Here is a 25,381-nt window from a genome sequence, read left to right as displayed (position 1 = left end):
CAGAAATATTTTTTATAATGGTAATGATTTTGTTTTATAAATACTTTTTGCTCGTTGAAGGAGTTGTCTGTTTTTTAAATGGCTGCTGTAAAGTTGAATGTGTCAGCTATTAGGCGACGATTCATATGGTCATCTGAAAACATTTAAAAAAATGTAATTCTCATCAGCCCAGTGCACTCTCCAACTCTTATTATCCACTCTGCCTCTCTGTCATGTGCTACGAACAAGGTGCCCGGAACATAACCTAATATATATTTTTCCTATTAAGGCCCTTATTGACGAATGTGTTGCGTTTCTTGGTACAGGACAAAGATGGAACGAGATTATTCGGTTCGATCGTCGCTCTTGAGCTAACGGGTGGCCAAAGGAGAAAATTGTGCAGAGCGATTGGATCGTACGGAGATAGTTTGCAATACATTTGACATCGGTATAGCTATACCACTCAAGAAATGAACATTCGTCAACAACATTGACTTAAAATAAATAAATATATTATCTACAACATTTCGGCCAGAGCTAACATTAGTGGCACTCTACCACTCTGGCCTCTATCGTGCTATGAAGAAGGGCTATTGTCTGATTCCTTGCTGATTATATATTAAAAGACAGTGTTGTTGAAGAGTGCACTGAGTTTGTTGTTGTTAACTATGCTTGTGCACGGCTGCCAACACAGCGTCGCCAAATAATTTATAAGCACTTTTTTCAAATTTTCTTGCTGTGTCTTTCACACCTGATGATGATTGCTTGTGTTGCAATCGAAACGTCGTGAGAATTTTATTGTTTTATTGTTATTATTTTGTTATTTCCCTTCTACGTGACTTTACCGGAAGAACTATGAATAAGGATAAAGAAGTTGCACCCGTCTGTTACCCTCCTGCGGGCTGAAGACCTCCCCCCACACCATGTCAGTCGTGGAGGTGTTCGACCATGTTTGTAAGTATATTGGACTTCTTTTGCACCGTACGTAGCCAACCGTGCTAATCTGAGGTGCGGGGTAAGAACAGAAAACTAAACACAAAATGCAGTACTAAAGAAATGGGTTGTCAATCTAGATTTAAAAGTGCCATAGCTCCAGCAGCTTCCTAATATAGGGAGGAAGAGCGTTCCAGGCGGCCGCAGAAGCGATGCAACCCACGTTGGTGAAGGGGAAAGACCGCGTTGCCCGTGCAGATCTCACTCGCCACCGAAACGAACTGCGGACGTTGAATCTAACTCGGGCTGCCAGGCTCGCAACAGTGGACAAAGCACCGTGCCACCACCTCGCGCATTTATGGTACACATGCACATGAAGTAGGCGTACGTACATACACGCACACATGTACACATTAGGCTTGGTCTCTTTTGAAGGAGTTTTTTTGCACGTGGGAGTAAACCGGAGAAACCCCGAGAGAACCCACCGATTCAAACACTCGAAAATCCGCACAAGACCAGTCAACAACACCCAATTGCTGTACCGCCATCTCTTAGCCGCATCACAAGCCAGAACGCTGGGAGCCTCACGGCACATTATGACCTCTGGACGATCCACCAACCGCACTACCCAAGTGCTGGATCACAGCTGTGCACGACCACCAGAGCGTCAGCTCTGTGCACCAATGTGGGCATTAATAGCCTCACGGCGAGCCAGCCCCCGAAGATATAAACTTCTGAAACCTCGCCCTGCTGGCGAAGGGTTAAACCTCCAGTCCCTGTGGCTCTGTGGAGCACCGAGGTGAACAGACAAGGGCACTTTGTGTTCGCTATTTGCTGCGAGACGGGAGAGAAATGGAGTAGGGAGGAACCTAATAACATCCACGCGAACATAAGGGCATCGGCATATCCCTAATGCAATTTTCCAAACACAGCTCGCGGTAATGCGTGGCGCTATTATTAAGACAAAAATCATATTAATAGTCATAATAATACATGCCTCTGCTCGTGGTGGTTAAAAAGGGGATTACTCATCTGAAGGCTGCGAGTCTGGACAGCGGGCGGCGGGGACGGTCTGAAGAACTCAAGAGCTACAAGCTGCACAAACCAGCCACTGAAGTGAGACTTCCTGGGATTTGATATAAAAAAACTAAATCCTAAAAACCAGTGGCTACATTCTGGAGGCCCTGGGTTCGTCTCCTGGTTTTTTGCACGAGTTGACAAGACTAACGCAGCGCTTAAGAGTTGCAGGGATTTACTCAAGCTATCATACATGGATTCCATTCTGTTGGAAGACACTGGTGGTAGTCCTATAGAGAAAATGGCTTCTTCATAGGAAGGTGGAATTCCCATCACTGGCTCAGGGCCTCCCCTTAAGCTGATCAGCACCACCGATTGCTTGCTTGAGTACGGAGGCACTGACCGGCTTTTGATGACTCGCCGAGGCTCAAGACTCCCTTTAATGATTGTGCTGCTTGGAATATTTCAGCAATTTCTTACAAAGTCCATCTTGGAAGAAAACTAGAATACAAGATCCACACAAACTCTATAGTAACCCATATAAGCAGGTCCACAAGCTCCTTACTGTCTTGGCTTTTACTGGCCACCTTATTGTCCTGCAAGGTGGGTTGGTGTCTCATGCGCATTACGTTTTCCGTGAGATCCACGAACGCTAAATAAAGAACCAGGTACAGGGCACGTGCCGCCGCAAAATCAAAAGGTTACCACGATAATCTTCATCGATACCACCACAGACAAACACCACCCGAGTGCAAAGGCAACTGTGATGGTCTTGCAGACGAACTCACCCCTGCGACGGGGAATTTGGCATATCTACCCACTGGTTGAAGACTGTACACAGCAGACGTGCACATGCCCACAGGCTCATTTGAGGGGAACACCACTCGTACGTTGTTTAGTCGCGGAATTCAGGGCGTTGCGAAAAGGATGTCAGCAGCCGGGTTGGGTTTGTGGGGTGCTCGTGTAAGCGGGATCAACCACACCGAGCCGCTATGGCGTCAACACGAAACAACTTTAGTGCACATTTAATTAAACACTAATTGGAGCGAATTGTGCAACACAGGCATACTGTGCTAAGTACAATCTCAAGCCGGTGACACGTGGTTATTTAATTTATTATTTTTTCACTCAGGCTAAGCAGCTGGCTCGTTTGTGTTGATTAATGCTCTTTCCCTATTCGATCCATAGCAATTATCCGGACACGTTCTGATGCTGCTGCTGCGTTACCAGCTCCGTTATTGATTGGAGAGGGGGTACTGCCTTTCCACTGTCCATTGCGTTCACTGACAAGGCACGCGTACACTCACACACAAACAACAAAGATCCCCCAAATAGTTTATACAGGCTGTTGGGACAAGTGCTGTTAGCGGGCACCTGTGAAGGCCCGAACGGCACGCGAGGGGGTGGTGTGGTTAGAATCATGGCCGGCCGTCTTTGTCTAGCCAGTGCTAATTTTTACACGTCGAACTCGGCACTCATTTAAGGCTAAGTCAATCTCGGGGAGGCCCACGACTAGTTCAGATAATGGCCACTGCCATTGGCCATTGAGTGGGAATTAAACTCGGGTCGACGGGTTCGTAGCACAGTGCGCAAACAACTGTGCCACCGCTCCCCACATATAGATGCAATAATTCACACAAAATAGACACTTACAATTTTGCCAAGGAAACATTTCTTTGACAGGGGGTATTCTATCTATCGAACAACTACTGATGACTTGTCACAAATGGTATTCATTTCATATAACCTGACCCTGGGGAGCTGATGGGATGAGTCGACTCCAAATTAGAATTTTAATTCATGATATTCACCCTACCACAGCACCGCTTTGCCAGAAGTAGACAAATTATTTGGTCACGCTGCTGCTGCTGCCGCTGTGTTGGCAATGGCGCACAAGCACAATTAACAACAAACACTCAACACGTTCGTCAATGACAACACTGTGACCTTAAAAGGAAAAATGTATAATTTGGGTGACGTTTTGGGCAAATATCCCTTCTAGGATTGATGCGCTATGAAGAAGAGCCATTACCAAAAACGTCACCTATTGTATATTTTTCCTTTAAAGGCCACAGCGTTATTGATGAATGTGTTGAAGGTTTTTTTGTTGACATAAGTAAATATATTTGAGATGATAATTTTCGTCAATTTACTTCCTGGCCAAATGAAATCAACAGTGAATCCTTCTGGAGATTATTTATATACAAATCTTTTAAAATTCAAACAGGCAATAACTGAAGAATATGTTAAATTATCATGCAATGTTGCCAGGTAATAGGATGGTACCAGCAAGACCTACAGATGTTGCATTGCACACTTTTTGACAATAGGATTGCATGTACTGTCCAACCCTGACCATTCTAATCGTAATATTCTTATTCTTGTGTCAATGACAAGCTCAGTCTCAAGACTCTTTTTAGGAGGGTAGACCATTGGCATGTTTGGTCCGTACCAGTTACATTGTATAAACTATAAAAAAAAAACTATAAACTATTTTAGTTTAACACGTAGGCTTTCGCGACCTATTACAATCCACAATTTAGGTTTTTTTAGGTTACATCGCGTAAATCTAAATGTTTCGTTAAACCCGCCACCATGCGAAACGTCGTACTCAGATTATAAATGTTGTGGAATTGCTCTCCAACACACCGGTGTGCTGTACTAGTAACGAATTGGCATTTTATAGTTACGTGACAAAGCGTACTAATTGGCTGTGTCGGGTGGTGGCGGGTTTAACGACAATTATATATGCAATCTAACAAAAAAAAAAACTATATTATGAAAACTATTTTTATTTTACCAGGTAAAGCCCACTGAGCTCTATTGTTTTTTTCCAGAAACGACCCGACCACAAATGATAGCTCAACACAGTGGCTTATCAAGTGCAAATGTATAACAGCCAAATACTCTAAACGCACATTTCTAAATGTGGAGGAAAATACCGGAGGACCCGAAGAAAAATCCACGAGACTACGCGGAGAACAAATAAACAGGCGTCAGGGTCAGGATCGAACCTACGACCTCCTGTATACCAGGAAAGGTAGTTAACATCTCACCACTGTGTCCAAAGTAAATTTTATCTTTAGCTATGGGAGGAAAACCTGGGGGGGGGGGGGGGGGGGGGGAGACCCATGCAGAACTGAAAATAAAACAAACTCCACAAAGCAAAGCACCTGAGTCAGATATTGAACCCAGATGCTTCTTGTTGCGAGCCACAATTGTTACTACTGTGACACAAAGTGGTGCCATTTATTACTTCGATGAACCCCGGAGGGTTTATAGGCCAAACTGACCCCCCGCCCAGCACGTGAACTCTGATTGTGAGTCGAGCACTCTGCTAAAGCACGACGACTCGGCTCTATGAATTTCGACTGCACCCTAGCGAGCGTTTTTTTTCTTACTGTGAAAAAGCTCACTCCCTGAAACTGTGGCGAGCCGCCACAGTCATTTCTCAGCCCGCATGCCGGACAGCAATGCAATCAGTTGGACGCGTGTGTCTTTATTTACGACCCGTCAGCTCTCAACACGGGACAGGAAGACTTAAATCACCGGGCTACCACAATGCATACTGGGGTCTTCTCACTCGGGGCGGTACTATTCCCAGGAGCCGCATGGGTTCAGGGACAGGGTACGGAAGAGGTATGCAATGATAATGACATGATAAAATTGCTGTATGTGCAATATGGTAAAGCCTCGCATTCATTGACTTGGCAAGAAAGTGGTGCAGGATAACAAGAAGAATTATAACCTGTCTCGCAGCATTTCATCAACCTCTTATTTTCCCTAAAAACTACTGTTTCATCTTGACTTAAAGCTTTCGTGACTGCAGGAATTCATATTGTTTGGGTCTACAGTTTCGTTCCACAAGATACAAAAATTTCTCACCAAAGTGAACCTTATCAAAGTGAAAAAAAGAGAATGCATCTTTTCTCAAACGAGCAGTGAGGCTGGACTCATGGCCAATGACAGTCGTGGACCAGTGGCGTAAATTCCACATTCCTACTGCGGGAACCAGTCTCTCTGCCTCGGGCGACCACTGTCGACTTGAAAAGCAGAAATGCATTTTATACAGCTCAGATGGGATCACGACCGAGTTCATCTCTGATCGGGACTGACCTAACGATCTCTAACTGTGCATCACCTGGCTGGGCACAGCAAATACAATCAAAATGCACGCGGCATTAAACAGCTCCATACAGGGAGGGCAGCAAGGAAGAAGGAGAGTCCTTGCATTGGGAGAGAAGAACGAGATCAGATGGGTGAGCAGCGGCAAGGGCGTGCCAACCTCAGCACCTGCGGAGACCCAATCACCATCATCGGACGGCCCGAGCGTGCGGTAAACTCCGTGGAGGGGTAAGGGGGGGGAAGAGCAGACTCGGAGAACGGGGGTCCACCCCGGGCTTCAATTACCGCACGGCCTCGCCATGGGATCCATCACGCCTAACACGCGGAGAATTAGCGCGGCATTTATTCAAGAGAAAAACCCCGGCGAGTCCCAACCCGAGTGCGGCAACCTCCATTCATAAGAAATGTCAAGGACGGCGACGCTGTCGCGATGAATTTGCGCTCTCTCCGGCGACGCAGGTTTAATACGCAAATGGTCTGGCGCGCTTGGCGAGAGCTCTCGTAATAAAGCGCGACAGAAGGCGTTGCACGCCCGCCGTATTGCATCTTTTTTTTTATATATTAAGTAATTTTTTATTTCCACCGTTCGCCACCACAAACTCCCGTCTCCCCCCCACACCACTCCACCCCACAGCGAGCATCTCACGGCTCGCGAAAAAACGCATCCGCTGAGTTGGCCTAATAGGCGTGCAATTTAATTAATGGTCCGTGAATACATTTACAGAATGGCGGGATTAGAAAAGAGATTGAGTGGGACAGGGAGAAGAAGGGAGAGAGGGAGGGTGGGGGAGACAAAGTGAGAGTGCGCGGGAAGGAGATCTATGCTCGGCTTAAAGTCTGAGGCAAAAGTTTTTTTTTCATGAGGGGGAATAAACCGTAGCAAAGTCAGGGATGAATAGGGCACGGCCTGATCATATTTATAATCGGAGCAACAAAATAATGATTCTCCAGCATTTTTACATAAGAGCAAAAAATGAAATAAAAAAGTATTACATCGAAGCATTTACATTTTCAGGCGGAGATCTTACCCAATTATATTCCATCTGTGCCACTGATGCGATGTCACGAGATGTGGATTTTTACCTCAGCAGGGAGATAAATATCTACTCGCAGGAAGCAGTACGATCCCCTGTGTCAGAGAACAGCTGCCCCAGAGAATCACGCAATAGAACTCGATGTGAGTCCCTTCTACAGCTCCTTGTATGGATTCAGAGCAACAACAGAAAGAAAACTGGTCGGATATTGCAATGTCCTGAGATAGTTTATTTTGTACGAGTCTACGCCCAGTTCAGTCAAAGAATCTCCTTGTTGACATCATCAACAGGCTGGTGCTCAAGACCTGTGATGGCCCTGAACTAGTGATACATATTCCACGTTCCCATGGCAGGGCAAAGTAGATCCTCTATGAAGCTACTGCTATAGACTCCCACAGAGTGATGCCCTTTCATCAACCCTGGAAAAAGAGCTGAAACATACATTGCATTGAAAAAGGTAATCGTGAAGTAATAAAGTTATTACATTTTATTAGTTTAAGAACAACAAATATAAGTAACTTATATACGCCTCAATCATTCTGTAATTTTTTTACCGATTTCTTTTGAAATATAACCCACCAAAAATACTGGCGACCGATGACCAGTATTAAACTTTCAGCTCGCTAAACATGAGAGCCGGACTTCATCACAGATGGCTGCAACACAGAATGCGAAATCAGCATGTCATTCGTTACATTTCCTGTTGAGAATGGGATAAACCTCCCTCTTTGCATAGGGAAGTATGAAGCAGCTGTGTAGCCTCGTGGTCAGCTTGCTCGCTACTCAAGTCAGATGGTGCTCATGGGGTCGCTTGCCCGGTCATTTCTACTGGAGGGACTTATATAAATAAATATATATATATTTAAGTCCAAGGTTACCAACGGCCTGCAAATTTTACAGAACGGCAATAAAAAAATGAGCGATACGTTTGCCCTCACCGTAAATTGCAAAAGGTGTCCATGATTTGAGGTCTTTATTTTTCTTCTCAATTGATTTGCTGTTTCCCAGTCTGGCTGAGTGAGGAAGGTGCTGACATTAATGGCTGGCAGGCGTGGGAATTATTTTGAAATTGGGGGGTGGGGGGGGGCATGTAGCTATGAGGGCCCAAATTGGAATGCCAAATGGGGGCCCATTAAGTTTGTTGAATGCAGTCTTTGGTGACTGGGCTGAGACGTAAACTTTCTATTCTTGAGAACCTTGGTTTAATCACGAGCAACGACCTAGGATTCGAACCCTGGATATCAGCAGCCTTGCTGTTTACGAGGTTAAATAACCCCATTTATCTACTGAAATGAGTAATCACATTAAACCGCTTTGAAAATACCACAGGCAATATTATGTAAAGTAACTGTAAAATCTTGATTTGAAGCTTTCGTGACTGCAGGAGTCCATACTCTTTGGTTATTTCGGTAAAGTCACGTAGGTAGAAAAATAAAATAAAAAATTATATATTACGTTTCGACCGCAACACAAGCAGTTGTCCTCAGGTCTAAAAAAATAATCCAGCAGTGCTGGATTATATATTATTTTGTATTTTATTTTTCTACCTACATGACTTTCCCGAAAGAACCCAAGAGTATAACTTCAAAATCTAAAGTATTCTGCAATCATAACCTGGTTAGTTTTCAACGTAACCCTCCCACCAACACTGGCGACTGGTTATCAAGATAAGACCATCGACCCGCTGCACTCGGGAACCTTACTTAAACACGGGCGGCTGAAACAGCGATCCAGATTCAGCATTCAAGCGGCACTGGCTCAGCGATGCCGACACGGGGCTTAAACATTACTCTCCCCCGAGCCACTCAGCCGCCTCGTTGGCACTTGGGCTTTTACAAATGTCTTTTTCCTTCTCCGCCACTCGCTCGTTCCCCCCCCCCCCCGCCACTCTCTCTCTCTCTCTCTCGCACGCGCACACACCAATGGCTGCGTCCAAAACGAGTTAAATGGATTAAACGCTACGAGGTTCCGCTTCCCCGTATTAAACTGTCAGCCGGTGACAAAGCGACTCCCAGGACCCATGTTTAGACTATTTTTCTCACGGGCTGTTGAGTCGCGGCATTTGAAGGGGCTCGTTTCCGCGAGGGGAGGAGGGCGCGCGCTGAGGCAGTATTTCAGCGCAGGAGGCAGGAGACACCCTTAGGGTTGGGTTGGGACTGCTCGAGCGTTAGCAAAGACAAAAGAGGAACGGAGATTGTGTCATCTCGGGACGCAACCTGCACACCCGTGCACGAGCACCCCACAGCAATTGGCAGTGACGTTACCAATGAGCGTGGGGGGGCGTATCGCTGCAGCGCAAGGTTTTCCATGGTTGTGCTTTGCAGTGCTCCGAATTCGGTACCCGAAAAAGCTCCGAGTCAGTGTGGTGGGCCAGGGAGTCTCCTGGCTGGGTCGACTTGGATTTTCCTGCCCAATTTGGTCAGTCTGGACGCGTGCAAATACAGTAACCACAGCTACATGCTCTGCCACAATGCTGACCAAGTGGATCGTTTAAGCAAGACAACGCTAATGCACCACTCTAATCCCCATATTCCTTATATTCCCCAGTCTCAAAAAATAATCCACTAAACTTTAAATGTCAACATCCAACACCAGTTCTGGGCTCTGTGTGAGTCACGTGTAGAAGCATTCGCCGAATAAAAATTGCACCAGATATTCATTTTAGGCCGAGTCAATGTAACACAGGAACCCCCGGGGCTGAAATCAGAATGCCACTTGCCAATGGAGTTGTAAATGGGATCGAATTGAACCCAGGTTGTTGATAAGCATAAAGCAATGAACCCAACCACCATTCTAGAACTCCCAATACAAAGACAGATCCCTCCCCCGTATGGCCGACACAGACTTTTTGGGCAAGTGCTGCTAGCAAGCACCTATGAAGGCCGGCATAGTACATGCCAGGCTGCCTTTATCTCCCTAGTGCCGATGTTTACACATTGCACCAGCTACTCATTTTAGGCTTAACCGACCTCGCCGAGGCCCAGAACCAGCTGAAATATGCCACTGTTGTTGGTCGTGAGTGGGAAATGCGAACTCAAATCGCTGGGTTTGTAGCGCAGTGCGTTAATTGCTGTACCACCACTCCCCACATACATATGCATGCAAGCGCACTCGCTTAATACACATGCACACACAAAGATCCCATGTTAAGCCTCATAGACTGTTGAGGCAAGTGCAATTACCAGGCACTCAATAACGCTGTCATAGCACACACGAGCATAGTGTGAACTGGATGCACACACGCCTGGCCACCCAGGGCCTATGTTGACCATACCACTGCACAAGATACGAATTTAACGCTCAGTCAACCCAGAGTTGCCCCCAGGTACATACACCAATTACCATTGGTGTGCAGGTGAAAGATTTGAAATTGTAGCAAAATATAGTCATAGTACTACACTGGACAAAACACATGAACACAATAATGCTGACGAACAATTACAGTTTCAAGTAACCTTGTTATTGAACAAAATAGTTACATTATCTCTCTTCACAGTGTGAATAGTATCTATCGCAAGGGAGACCTATGAGGTAGTATTTACACGATCTAACAAAAAAAATCTTTATGAATAATGTACGTCGCGAAAATCTACGTGCTAAACTAGGGGGTAGTGGTTACTTAACTAATTTAGTTGATGTAAATCTGACACGCAAACCACGGAGATTGATGCTAACTTGACTTTCCGAGTGATGGGCGCTAATCGCCGTCGCTGGATAATGCTCCGGCCAGGGAGAGAGCTGCGGCTCGGGATTGACTCAGAGGAAGGAATTACCAGTGTGGATGTCCAGTCATTTCTTTTGTATGCCAGCTGATGTAGATGCAGAGCAACAACTATAATTTCACATTCAAGTGGTCAAGCCAGGAGCAGTGGTGTGTATCACTGCGATGTCTCCTTCGTATTTGTGTTATTATATGCTGTAAGGTCTGTTCTGGATGACCACAATCGCACACTGGAGAGTTTTAAATGTTCCATTTGACATCCAGTGAGGTCAGAGTTCAGCAAGCAGTGTCAACTTTGAGCAAAGAAAAGAGAATAGCAGTAGGTAGGAGCGAGTCCCAAGGAGGATCACCAAGACGGTGACAAAAATCTTACGGTGAAGGGGTGCACGCAGCGGTGAACATATTTATAAATGCGACTTAAAATTAACAGAATCTCCCAGCGGGAGAAACTAAAAAAACCTTATTGTGATTATTTAATAAAGGTCTGCTGGGCCCTGCGGAGGGTAGGCTTCACTTGGCTCGGAGAGCGTTCTCTCTCAGCTCCACCGCCTCCCTTCCGTGGTGCGGCGTCATGCGCTCCAGAAATAGCAACGCGCCCTCGCTAAGGAGGGGGTTCCACGAATTTTTAACCCTCGCGGCGGCACGGCCGCTTCGTCTTTGTCACCGCTGACAGCCAGGCTAATTGGATTTAATCGTAATTAAGTTTCACATTCATACAGCAGAGATGGATGGGAACAACTCGCGGCCAGGAACGCTGAAGACCTGAGTTTGTGTACCGGGGTGCCACGCCCAAGAGAGACTTAGGAAGAGAGACATCTCGTTGCGGAGTGAGTTTGGCAGCCTGGGTCCCAGTCACTGACGGTGACGTGAAAAATACATCAAGGAAAATTGGTTTTGAATTTCATTTTAGTCTGGGTCAACTCTGGAAAATACATTAGTGGAGGAATCTCTGGCAGTGGGCACCGATTAAAGTCCACGTGATACACAAAGGGGTGGTATGGCAAACAAACATGTAGTGCTGATGCTCAACATGCCATACAGAGTACTCATTTCTGTCCGAGTCCGTCTCGGAGAGGGCGCACATCAGGTTAATTACATATTGCGATTGTCGGCCATGCATCATGGCCGATTTGGATACGTTGGGATCATTGACCCTCGTACTGCCCATTACACTATCACCAACAACCGCCATTCGCCACTAAGTGACGGTGACGTCACCACAGCGCTTGTGCCAGGCTATAAGCACTTTATGACAACACTCCCATAAACACAAACCTACACTTAAAACAAAGACACACAGAGACAATGCAACGCACATGTATGCACGCCGAATCGAATCCACCATCACACAGACATATATTGGTGCAGAGAAAAAAAGTGAGGAATTGCAGGTAAAGGATGGGGTGAGTTACACGGCAGGGGCGCCTCTAAAACCTACTCTGCACGCATTCCGCAGCCCTGCGGGCAACATACTAAATGAAAGATACTAAATGAAAGAATCAAGAAGTCCTGCGGATGGTGGCATTGATGAAGAGACAGCACACACACATGCATTGAATAAAACATCTCTATGACCATTGCATCACACAATTCTGTGCACACTTGAGAAATAATGGATTTCCAGATGCGACTACACCTCAATGGCCTGAATCAAACATATCTGCTTGCACAAAATGTAGCCTTCAAAAACTGTTGGGGCAAGTGCTGTTAGCGAACACCTATGAAGGCCAGCACAGCACACGAGGGGGGTGGGTGGCCAGTACCACGCCCGGCAATCTTTGTCTCTGCGTGCACACGCACACACAAACGGAAGCACACCTATTCACAAAAACACTCAGACCGCAATGAGTATACCTAGAGGTACCACCAAACACGTGCGCGCGCACACACACACAATGAAGCAAACCCGATGATATTCACACAAATACATATATACCGAATGAAATTTACCGACGTATACACAAGCACACGCACAGCGGAGCAGTGATTGGGACACACAACAAAAGGTACTTTCCACACCGTTGGGCAAATTGCATGACAATTTAAATGGTTCCGTGCAACCAATTTGGGCACTGCTGCCGTACCACCGCCTCCAACACCCCAACACCGCAATCGAGGCCCCCCCCCCCAACCCGCCCCCCCTCCAGCTTTAGCAACCGCAGCTGCCACTAATAACTTTGTGCGCTCACGGGCACGGAGCACAACGCAAATTCTATGGCCATGCAAAAAAAAAACCTATATTTTTATCCGGTGCACAATGTGGCTTTGAGCAGTCATCCATACGAATCACAAAAAATGGGGAAGTTACTATTGTTAGTCTTACCATGAAAGCATTATTTTCAAAAAGTATGGTTTAAAATCTAAACTAAAGTTGCATCTACAGGATACACACACACACGGGGTTACATATGTACACTGGAGTCATACACAGGGTACACACATACAGGGCTACACATGTACACTGGAGTCATACACAAGGTACACGCTACACACACACAACATTACAGATATACACAGGGCACACACACAACTGGGTTCTAGACCACATACAGACATCAGCTCCCAACTACAAACACAAAAATTTGACAGGCACTGAGCTCCACATACATACACGGTACAAGCACACCGATACATACATATGAGCCATGTTCAAATCATATTTTTTGCATTTCCGGGAACCTCAGGAAAACCCCCCGGAAAATGTGGTTGACACCGGTTTGCTGCACATAAAGAAATGTCGAGAGCAGTACACACTTATCATGATTCTATCTCTCTGGGGCGGCAGTTCATATACTGGGGCAAGTTCTATTTCATATAATGGCCAGTATATTCACCACAATGTTTATAAATCGATTCACAACGAACAATCATAATTCATCAAATAACCGGGGAAGTTGGGCATAGCCATACACCGACACTTATAGACCGGAGGGACAAGCGTTGTTAGAGAGCACCTATTAAGGTCAGGATGGCACACGAGGAGATGGCATGGCCAGGACCCACACCGCATAGACACGCACACTGCACCAAGGTCCGAATTTATAGTCGACTCAACCTAGGGGAGTCCCAGCACAGGTTTTGATATCACTCGCCACCGATGTCATCCATGGCCGTGGTGCAGTGCTCTCTGTGCCACCGCCGCTCCTCAAAAAGGATGGAGGGCGGTTATCTCTGCGTCCGTTCCAGGGGTGCGCGTGGCATTTGCTGACCACGCGCCCAAAAAGACCCGCACGGTCACGTCGTGCGGGCACGCCAATGACAGGCAGCCTCAACTGGTTGGCTAATTACATTGCGTCAAATTTAATCAAGTGAGTGGGCTGCACGGGGCCTCGTAATTGATTGAGTAGTCTGTCGAAAAGAAAAAGCTGACCGAATGGAAATACAAAAAGAAATTGGTTATTTTTTTTACATACACATATATATACGTATATTGTATTTTGCATTCTGTTTGCTGTGCTTTCGTGCCAACTTGATTAAGTGAGGTCAGAAAAGCTCATTTAGTTACACATGTTAAATGTACACCCATCAATGTATGAATAATCACAATCATTGAACATTGTTTTTAATAATGCAAAATTGGAAATGGCAAACGGAAGTTTTTTTTCCGAATGGAAAAGTTAATACAAGTCAGCATTTCAGCTTTGATATATTTTTATATTAAAGACCCCATGACACAATTCCCTAAAGTTAAACATTATGAGTCAGCCAAAAGCCCTAAATGATACATTTGTAATTCAAAAACTGTATAATTTTTGTTTACAAAATGTTCTTGTACAAGAACATAATTATAAACAATTGATATCCATTGAGATTTTTTTAATTTCAATGCTTCTTTAAATTATTAAAAAAAGCATCAATTCATACATTTATGATGGCGCTCGCCTGTAAATCCAGCGCTGTGGAGGCGAGGGTTGGTGGATTGCATACAAAGTTGTGAAACTCCCTTCCCGCGAGGGTTGAGGAAATGCCATATCCTGGCTCGCCAGGAGAAGGCAGTACAGAAAATGTGGACTCCACCTGTTCCAACTCTACGGCTTAAGAGTGTCACACCCCCAAGCGACCACGTGGGGTTTGATCCGGCTACTCAAGTTTCCACCCACATGTAAACAATCATCAATTGGCTGAAAACACCTTTACAAATAGAGGACCGCAGAGATTGGGTGGGAATTTGGCACTGGCTCACTGTGCAGCTGCCTTTCCCATTTGTCCGTGGTTCCTCGTAACTCCCGAGTCGTTCTCTCTCTACGAGAGCGAGAGAAAATTGTGCGGCGGTGCCGCGCTACAAGTTGAAATGAGGATTAATTGTTACTTGACATTTTTTACCGTGATATTATAATACACGTGGCAATTTTCTTAAAATGTTCAGTTCGAGTGAAATTGCACCCATCTGGGACGTGTGTTGCTGTGAAGGAAGTCAACAGGAGATATATCATGTGAATACATTTTCCTTGGCCAAATTGATAGGGAATTTCCGCTCGTGGAAGAGACAGCGTTGGACAAGCGCACTGCCCTATGTGGCACAAACCTAACGTTGGTGCAGCATAATTAATTTTTTTTTAATCATTTGTTGTATATTTGGACATTTAAATAGCATGTGTATTTTTTTATGCATGACTGTGGACTTCATATACTTTAAATGTGTTGCTATTTCACAACACAATATTTCACTTGTGTTGTTGCACATGTTTAATGTAATTGGGTGCTGCTTTTACAACCCACATTACAAATGTGAAGGGAAAAAAAAAGCCCTTACATGGGACCATGTTCCCCTTTTAAAATAAGCAATCTATTAACCAGGCTCTCACCTGTTGAAGTGAAAAATATCAAAACAAATATATATAAAAAAATTAGCAATCGGGCAGTTTTCATACATTATTAATTAACTATTAGCACTTACAATCCGTTCAGATGGCACTTCGAGGATAGCAGAGAGTTTAATGCACGATCGGAAGGTTGGGGAGTTCAACTCTTGTTGAGGAATCAACTCGACTCATCATCCACAAGGGTATATAAATTGGAAACAATATTGTGGTCATCCTATGGAAAGACTGGATGATCGTCCAGCGTATCTCTAAACTCAACGATTCTTGTTTTACCAGTTAAGGCTCACTGAGCTATGTAGGTCTTTTTCAGAACCAACTTGGCCACAAATGAGTGCTCAACGAAGTGGCTTATCATGTGGAAAAATTGATAGCAGCCAAATATTCTAAACGCATGTTCTTAAATGTGGAGGGAAAAACCGGAGCACTTGGAGAAAAATCCACGCGGCCACGAGGAGAGAGACACGCAAACTCCAAATATACAGGCATCGCCATGCTCGGGATCGAACCCATGACCTCCTGCACACCAGGCGACGAAGTTAATATCTAGCCACCAATGCACCCAAAAAGTCGCCTTGCCATACAACTCCCGGCAGAACTCTCCACAGTGCGACTCACAACCCCCCCCCACCTCCTCTCTACACCGGGCAGCAGGACCATGGTCACTGGCGGGCGTCGTTTCTCCGTGGCAGCCCCCGCCGTCTCGAACGCGGCCATCACTTTCCCACTGCTGCACATTCGAACAGCACTCAATCGGTACCGATTTCTAATAGACGCTGAAAGGCCCCAACTTCTTCCACCCGGCTTTCGAGCCACACTGAGCCTCAAGAGTCATGGTCATTTATATCCGTAAAATATTGTACGCGTTGCAAATTGCATTAAAATTATCAGAGAAATTAGGAATTTCGATTGAGCCAGCAACACAGCCTCACGTGTTGTGTGTGGAGGGAATCACTATTTTCACTACGTACTCCCGTGTTGTTTTTGTATTCCCCAATTAGTTTAATTGCAGGTCTGCCTTGCAAGACAATGCCGAGTCTCAATGGGCTGTCACTTTGGATCATAAATACAGTGACTGAATGATTGATAAGGTGATTTCACATTAGATAAAAAAAACATCAACCACTTTTAACGTGAGCACCAACACAGCCTGGGTTCTTGCAACACTAAAAAAAACAGAGGGCAGGTAAGAAATGCTAAATACTGTGAAACGTGCCCACAATCAATCACAATGATTTACCGACACTTGGACAAGGTGGCCATTAACTTTTTAAAAGTGCCACCGTCAAAACGAGACTGTGTCAAAACGCGGGACGTCGCTCACAAATCACGCTGTACGGAGTGCACATTGGCCCAGGCACGGGCGGAGAAGTCACCTTTCCCTACCCTGGGGGACAACGGAGCTGCCAGTTTAACCATTTTGTGCTTTGTAAAAGTGGTGGTAGCACAGAAAATGTGTTGTTTCAATTGCAGTTAAGGGGCAATGTTAACTTCACAAGCCTTGAAATAAACAAAGTGTCAGTCTTACACCTTTTGATAATATTTATCCAACGACTTTTTCAGGAAGGTCCCACTACATTGGGATTTTATATTATGTTCTCACAAAATTAGTGTTTATTCAAGTGGGAGGAAACCGAAACACACGGAGGGAACCCACGCGCGCATGAGGGGGAAACATTATCCCTAAACAGATGGAAACAGATGGCGATTAGTACACTTTCTAGACCGCCTCCTCCTGGCGAGCCAGGGTATGGCTCCGCCCCGGCACCCATGGGAAGGGAGCTTCACCACATTTGTGCGGTGATCCACCATTCCTCGCTACCTCTGCAGCGCTGTGTTACATGCCACGTGCATCATAGCCACCACCGCCTGGCTTAAAACCCAAGAGGCATTTGTACAGCGGGTTATCCAATTATTTAAGGAACCAATTATTCTATTGATTACCTGTTCAGATTACTAAAAGCATCTAACTTCTAAAGCGATATACTCATCTGTTTACGGTAATCGGGGAACCCCGGCACTTGGCCACCCACTTGCTCGACTTGTGCTCCCTCTCACGGTTCTCGCATTTACTTAACTTTAATTCTACGTATAAACTCAACAATCTTTTCAAGACAATCACACAATCTTTCCAGGCTTTATATTCTAACAGGGAAGGCGGTGTGTTATCTTCAAAGACTTGATGATTTCACATCCAGCGAACCGCGGCCTTCTCCCTGTGTTTCGAGGTGATGGCGAGCAACTCAGGAGCAGTTGATTTTTTTTACGTGCTATTAAAGTGGAAATATAAAATCGTAACTAAATGTATATGGTGTTAATTGCACGCACATGTAATTAAAACGGTAGTCAATGTTAAAGATGTAAGCATTCAAGTATACATTTTTTTTATAAATCCGACTCACGCCACCTGGCTTGTTACAATATAAGTATGTGGACACATGACAGGTTTGGTGGGGGGTACACGACAAGAAAAATCGGGGGAAACACTGAGCTAAGGGCGACCAAACAACTTGTGATCACTGCCCAATGTAATATTTAAACAGGCAGATAAATCGTCACCCAGCCAAAATTAACCTAGGATCCCAGTTGAACTGGTTCAGTGGTATGACCAGGTTTAGATGCCCATAGACTGGAGTGACCGGTGCTTTGTGATGGTTTGTGACGGACGCAGCGGCTGGAACAGTGGGAAGAGTGCAGGCATCTTACCATGGTGCAGAGAGTCGGCAGTGTCAGAGCCAGGCGTGCCATCCGAGGAACGACCGTATGCAGCAGCTCAGCTGCATTCCTTTCCTGTTGAGTGACACCAGAAACAGAGAGTGGAGGGTTCAATATCCGAAAACATTGGATGGGTGTGTGGTTTGGTCTCCGACCGGTTGTGGGGTTGTGGCCGTATGTGTGTGTGGGGAGCGGTAGTGTAGTGGTTAGCGCACTTCACTACGCATCCGGCAACCGGAGTTCGATTCTCACTCACGGCCAACACCAGTGACGATTATCTGAACCGGTTCTGGGCCTCCCCAAGCTCGGCTTAGCCTCAAACAAATTCCTGGTGTGGTGTGCAAACATCAGCACAGGGGAGACAAAGGTGGCAGAACACCGTGTTGGCCACCCATCCCCTTGTGTGCCATACTGGCCTTCATTAGGTACCTGCTAACATCACTTGGCCCAACAGTCTGTTAAAGGCTACACAGGGGACATTTCTCTTTATGTTTGTGGCGATCCGGACTAGTGAACCTACAGGGTAACATGGTAAAAATTTGGGATATTATAAACCAACATCAAAAGTGCAAGGTAAGTGTACGAGCTTACTTAGGATCTAGCTTCAAAATGAACAAATCATAGTGTAGGGGAGATGGAAAGGGTTACGTATTGGATTGTAAAGATATGATAGAATACAAAATGCATTCTTGAAAAGCAAGCAATAGTCATCATCAATAGCCATGGTCAATCCACTGCTGGATGAAGGCCGCCCCAAGATGCCATCTCCCAAAATCCTGTGATGTCACAATCCACCCATAGCATCCACACACACGAGCTGATTTCATCGTTCCATCTCCTCAGCGAATGCCCTTTCGGAGGCGTTCATTCCTTGCCTGCCACTCCTTTCTTGACCATAGAATAGTGAGAAAGAAATAAAATATATAAACCAAACATCTCCACCGATAGCACGAGGCCAGTCGTGGAAGTTCCACATTCTTATGACAGAGACCAGCCCCATCCTCAGAAAAGTTACAGAGGTATCTATTTTACCGATCATGGATTGAGTAAATTTCCAATGCAGATAGGCAGATTAAGGCAGAGTCATTAGCTAGGCACCGATAAACTGACAGACGTACATTGTATATACAGAGTACCATAGGACAAAGTGAGACAAACATAAAGATATACAGACAAAGAGAAAGACAGATTGATAGAGGGATAAACAGATAAATTGGCAGATAACCAGACAGACAGAGAGTTAGACAGACACGGAGACAGATAAAGAGTGCGAGTATGTGGCAGGGCAGAAGAGGGGATGGGGCACAGAGGAAGGCAATTTCGAGAGTGGCGTGAGAGCCCGGGACAAACACATCGATTTTACCATCATCCCATTACGGCTCCATTTAATTTCATTTGCTTCCCGCGCGCTGCGTGGAGCAGCCCCTGGCGTCTGCCACCAAACCCCCCCCTCCTCCTCTGCCTCCTCCTCCGCTCTGCTCCTATAATGTCCGTGTGTCCCTGAGTGCGTATGTGGCTGTGCTCACGAATGTGCGTGCGCACGTTACGTGTAACACATTGGGTGGAGTAGTGGCACAGCGATTTGCGCGCCGTGCTACGATCACCATCGATCGATCCAATCAATGGTGAACATCAGTGGCGAATATTTTAACTGATTTCTGGGGCCTCCACGAGGTCGACTCAGCCTGAGATGAGTACCTGGTGCAGTATGTCAACATCCAAGTTGGGGAGACAAATGTGACCGGGTGCAGTTTTAGTCACACCACAGCGCACGAATAGGATGTGATGCCCGTTGAAAATACGAGTCTGTGTTATAAGAGCTACCAAACGCAAGAGCAGGTAGAGAACAAAAACATCTGTAAATGGTAGGAAAATATAACAAACATGGAAGACGCAATAAATAATTTTCTTAAGGTGGATATGATTTCAGAAAAAAAAACATTTACATTCGAAAATACTCGTATGAAATCAATAAAAATTTTTATAAACAAGATTAAAACTAGGCTAGGATAAAGTGCAATGATTAAATATATTTCAATTTAGACTGAGCAAAAGAATGAATTCAGTTAAAAGCGCAAACCCGATTGATTGGAAATAGTTGTGATGCGTAATATAATGATTTGGGGCCCCTGAGTCAATCCACTGCTGGACGAAGACGCCTGCCCACGCCGGAAGATTTAACTCAGTCGGTGTGGGGCTGGATCAAGGACTGGTCCAGATATCACTTGCCGCCGATGATAGCCGTTGCTGGGAATTGAACTCAGGTTGGCGGCTTTATGGCGCGGTGTGGCCAACAACACTACCACCACCGCTACACCCATCTCGAAAAGAATGAAAACTTTATTCATTACAAGTAAGTGTATGCAGGCGATTAGTACAAAAGTGGCAAGGCTAGTCGAGGGTGGGGGGCTTCTGTCCTATCTCTCTCACCCTGCCCCCCCCCCCCCGTCCTCTCACCCTCCCCCCCTCTCTCCCATAAAACTCCCGCCCCCCTCCAACATTGCGCAAGACTGATTGCTAAAGCACTTTGCTATGCATCGATCGCCGAATCAGGAGCAGTTCTTTGTGGCCGCAGGAGCCACAGCAAGACGAATAAATAATACCGACCGGAATGACAGGCCGGACGGCAAGACATTAAAACATTGGTACCGACGCTCGGGTTGGTGGGGGTGAAGGGCGGCACAGAGTGGTTTGGGAACAACAGCTTCCGCAGTAATGTGTAATATATAAATAAATAACGGCTCCTATTGAAATGCCAGTGTAGGATGTAAACCAGCAGCAGCAGCAGGCAATCTGGATAATACAACGGAGGGAGGTTGGTTCGTCCGATTATGTGACTGCCAATCATCACCAGTAGTGGACAGAGTTAGTACGAGAAATGTACAATTTTATCTATTAATGTCAAATGCTCCCAGCACAGGCATAACATTGGGCATATAAGCACTTTCTATTTGTTTGGGCGTGTATAATTTAAGTAAATATATATTTTACAGATTGACACCACTGCAGATTCTATAGCTTCGACAAAGAAAACAAGTTTGAGAATTGAATCCTGATCCTGAATCGTTAACATTTTATTGTCCATACTTCACCATGCTGGTCAGTGCAGGTTAGTGAAGGATCGGGCCCACCGGGGATCCTGCCAGGACAGGTTCACATTCCGTTCGCCACGGATGTTAGCCGTGGCCGGGAATCGAACTCAAGCCAGAACGCAGTACACCAAGCGCTGAGCCACGACTCCCCTCCCCTTAAATCAAGACGTGAAAGATTGGATTAAACTAAGTCTACCGTTCCAGCAACACTAAACTACGTTAATCCAGTCGAAAGTGTTGCGGTAGAATTGTTCCAAGCCTGCCTTGGTTTTCACTCCAATAATTGCTTAGGTTCCTCCACTCCCCACATCCTTCCTCTCCTCCACCTCACTCTCATCCTCCTGTCTGCTTGACTTTAAATACTGAACCACAGCCTAATGCATCAGAGCGAGCCTGTTTCTCAGTAGTGACAGTCTCAATTCAATTATATAAATTCTCCCCCCCCCCCACCCCCACGATACCTTTCAGTTTGAAACGGTAGGATTTGGAAGCATCCACTCGCATACACACACACGTGCAGGAACACATGAACAAAAGACACACAACCACACGCAAGCATGTGTCCATTACCATTCTTAGTGATATGTCCTGGCAGTATGGCCATAAATGCAAACTACATTCACTCCATGTGACCAATCACTAAAGACCCACTGAGCTCCTTCCCTGTATCTCTCTCTCTTTGCGGCTTATCCCCATGTGGTCTTTGGTGGGGTGAAACAGTAGCTCTCGTAGTACATCTGTTTGCGGTTATGGTTGTTAGAGCACCAGCCTTTGAAAGGGTGTGCGTTCAAATCTTGGTTTGGGCTGATTCAGAGCATCATCCATTTAGGGTTGATAAAATCATAACCGCTTTATGGGAAGTCAACAGTGGTGGTACTCTGGATAGCCTGTGCTCTGTCATAGGAATATGGAAATGTCACCACTGGCTCAGGGCCACCAATGGGGATTTACAGCGCTCCATGTTCTATTCAGCAGGAAGGCACCTTGACTATGACATGACTAGCCTCTAAGCCTTAAATTTAATCCCTTAACACTAACCCCGACTCATATCTCTAACACTACCACCGAACACAATACCGAAACAATTATTAAGTAACAAAACCACCGATTCTAACCTATACGACCATCCATAGCTTAACACCAACCATTACTCAAGTATAACCCATACCAATGATCCCTAAATTCAGACTCAATTCTACAACAAGATTATAATAATATTTCCCATTGCTTATCCAGGAAATCCCCATGGTGTATTAAAAGATGGATTCAGGAAGTGTCCTGAGGGGTTTGACCAATTCCATGAATGCGTGATCGGGAGGTGGGAAGAAACCAGTGTAGCCGTAGAAAGCACACGCATGCGAGCGGCATAACATTCAAACCTCCGCGCCGATCAACAACTCAAATCCACTTGCTGCACTGACATCTCCTGGCCACCTCGCAGCTCAACAGCCTTGGGAGTTTATCCCAAATGTGTGTGATCCACCAAGCCTTGCCTCCACGAGTGATGCATCTCAGTCAGCTGCATGCCACTGCAAGGATTTTTTGATCGGATACCTCCTGAACCAAACACGTGGAGACCATGGCCCACGCTCTCCCGATGCTGTGGTCGGACCCACGTGGCCAGAAACGACGAGACGAATGTACCTGACCCTGAGCCCAGTGGTGGCAGGTGGAGTGGTGGGAGGGAAGCGCGAGCATGGGAGAACAAACGCGGGCAATCGTGGGGTGAGTGAGAATAAAAAAAACACCAGCTTGACAAACGAGCCACTCGGACGCTTACTTAATAAGCAAATGTACATGCTTGGGCCCTTACATTTTTCTTTGCTCTTTGGGAAGGTTGTAAATGTCTTCATAAATAAGGGCCATCGCTCAAGGCAAGCACGTTGGCAACCTGGTGATATTAAATGGATCACATGCGTAAAAATCCACAAACTAGCCTGCCGGTGCCCTAGGTATGCACACTCATACACACAGAGTGATCATTATAGACTGCTGGGGCGGGATTTGTTAGAGAGTACCTATTGAGGCCGGCAAGGCACACGAGCAACGGAGAGTGCTGGGTTCAGTGCTATCCATGCGAAGCCAGTTTTGTCTCTCCATTGCTGTTGCTGACAACACTATCAACACTGATGCAACCGGAAATACTCATTTGAGGATAAGTGGGGCCTATGCGAGGTTCGGGCCGTATGCAGATACAAGGTTTTGGCTGTGCATTACAGTTGTGACTACCATTAAAATCCAGTGATTTTAACAAACATCTCTATTTTTCTAAGTATCTGTCTCCCTGCTCAAACAAGCCATGGGGACAGTCAGAGTACTCATCTGAGGCCAGTCTGTCAATGTGATGACCACTGTTGACTTCCCACACTTAATATTGTCATTGATATGGTAGATGTGTTCACACTCATGCACAGCGTTATAGTATCCGTGTATTTGTTTCAATTTTTCTCTTTGATGATGATAATGACGATGATGTACGCTTGCCTGTGCATACACACCTTTTACTTTCACATAAAATTGCAGAAGCTCCCGAGCACAAATCCTAGCGCCGGTGTCGAGTAAATGGAATGGAGCCAAGTAATATTGTATCGGCAAACGTGCCACGCAAGGAAAATGTACAGCCACAATTCTACGAGACCATTACAGCTGTGGATCCAATCTAGCACCTGTGTTAATGACGTCCCAACTACCAAGCCTCCAAACTCCAGGTGATTTGTTCGGCTCCTTGCTGTAACTTAACTTAACCACTCGCATTGTAGGACCGATTCTTTGAGCTGCAGTGAACCAATGATTATGCCGATGCGATGTATTAATGTCTGATGTGGCTGTTGTTCACAATTGCACCCAATTAACAAAAATTAGGGTGTGGCACCGTTCCTTATCGTCGAGTTTCTGGATGTTGCAGCTATCGGTGCCTGCCTGTAATCCTGGGGTTTGGTGGATTACACAGAGACGCATCCATTGTGTGTGAGGGACAGCCATTTGCAGGATTATGAGGTGTCCGAATCAGGCAGTCTAGCAAGTAGGCTTGTAAATGGTAAATTGTAACAACAGGCTTCGATCGTCACCCTCTTGCGGTGCGTTGCGTGAGCCCTTCTCTTGATGCTCAGGTTTGCTCCCACAGGCAAAAATACCCAAGAAATAAACCAGTGTCCTGCTGAAAAACAGCTTGAAACTTCACCGGGTCCTTCAGTACCTGTTGCCCCTGTTATCAGACTAATTAAATCACAAAAAATGGCCTGCACTCAAATGAACTAAATATTAAACAAACTTAACAGACCACAGAGAGTTGGTCATTATGAAGCCCATGGACCAATCAGCCAGGTGAGAGCATGGCATGTTGGTAGATTCACAATTGTAAATAAATTCTAGCTGGTAGTGAAGTCTGCTCAACATCCCTCTGCACTAAAGAGAGATGTGCCCATGCCATATTAATGTGGAATTTCCAACACTGGCCATGGGCTGCCACATGCTAAACTAAGCAGGGAGACCAACTGACTCGGAGCCAGCCAGCCACCTTGTTGCGACTTTAAGAAGAGTGTCCAGACATTCCACTGCGCGTTGACGCTCTGTGAAACCGCCTCGCGTTGCGTCACGTGCCGTACACACCGCACCACAAGTGGAGAAGCCCTTTCACGCACTGACCTACCGCACGACTAGAGTGTGTCCTTAATCAAGGTCCACAGAACAGAGAGCTGTGCTGAGCCGTGGCGACTCCCTAACTTGTCAGTCGCAATCACAGTCCAGTGGCACCTTGGGGTCAAGAGGCCTCCGGCCCTACGCACTGCTGAAATTGCCAGCATTGCTGCGAGGTTCCACCATATATTTGTGGACTGCTGATGATTCCCGTACGACGTTGATGTCGCACTGTGTAATTTTATAATCGAGCACATGGCGCTGTGATCAGAAGCCACGATGGGAAGAGGTGGCTGAGAGGCTGGTGGG

At 45.8% G+C, this 25,381-nt stretch overlaps 1 protein-coding gene across 1 annotated transcript in view; it reads right to left on the bottom strand.

Moving 5' to 3' along the window:
• The window catches only part of PARG (poly(ADP-ribose) glycohydrolase), a 149,850-nt gene that overhangs the window by 66,549 nt on the left and 57,920 nt on the right, over positions 1-25,381 (bottom strand). The window contains 1 exon segment of the mRNA XM_061550711.1: positions 18,336-18,419. Within this exon segment, the coding sequence (XP_061406695.1) occupies positions 18,336-18,419 (84 nt within the window).

This window comes from Lethenteron reissneri, chromosome 12, assembly GCF_015708825.2.
Source record: "Lethenteron reissneri isolate LAM-NWPU_2019-01 chromosome 12, ASM1570882v1, whole genome shotgun sequence".
Taxonomy (NCBI): Eukaryota; Metazoa; Chordata; class Hyperoartia; order Petromyzontiformes; family Petromyzontidae; genus Lethenteron; species Lethenteron reissneri.
This window is presented reverse-complemented; position numbering and strand designations above follow the sequence as displayed.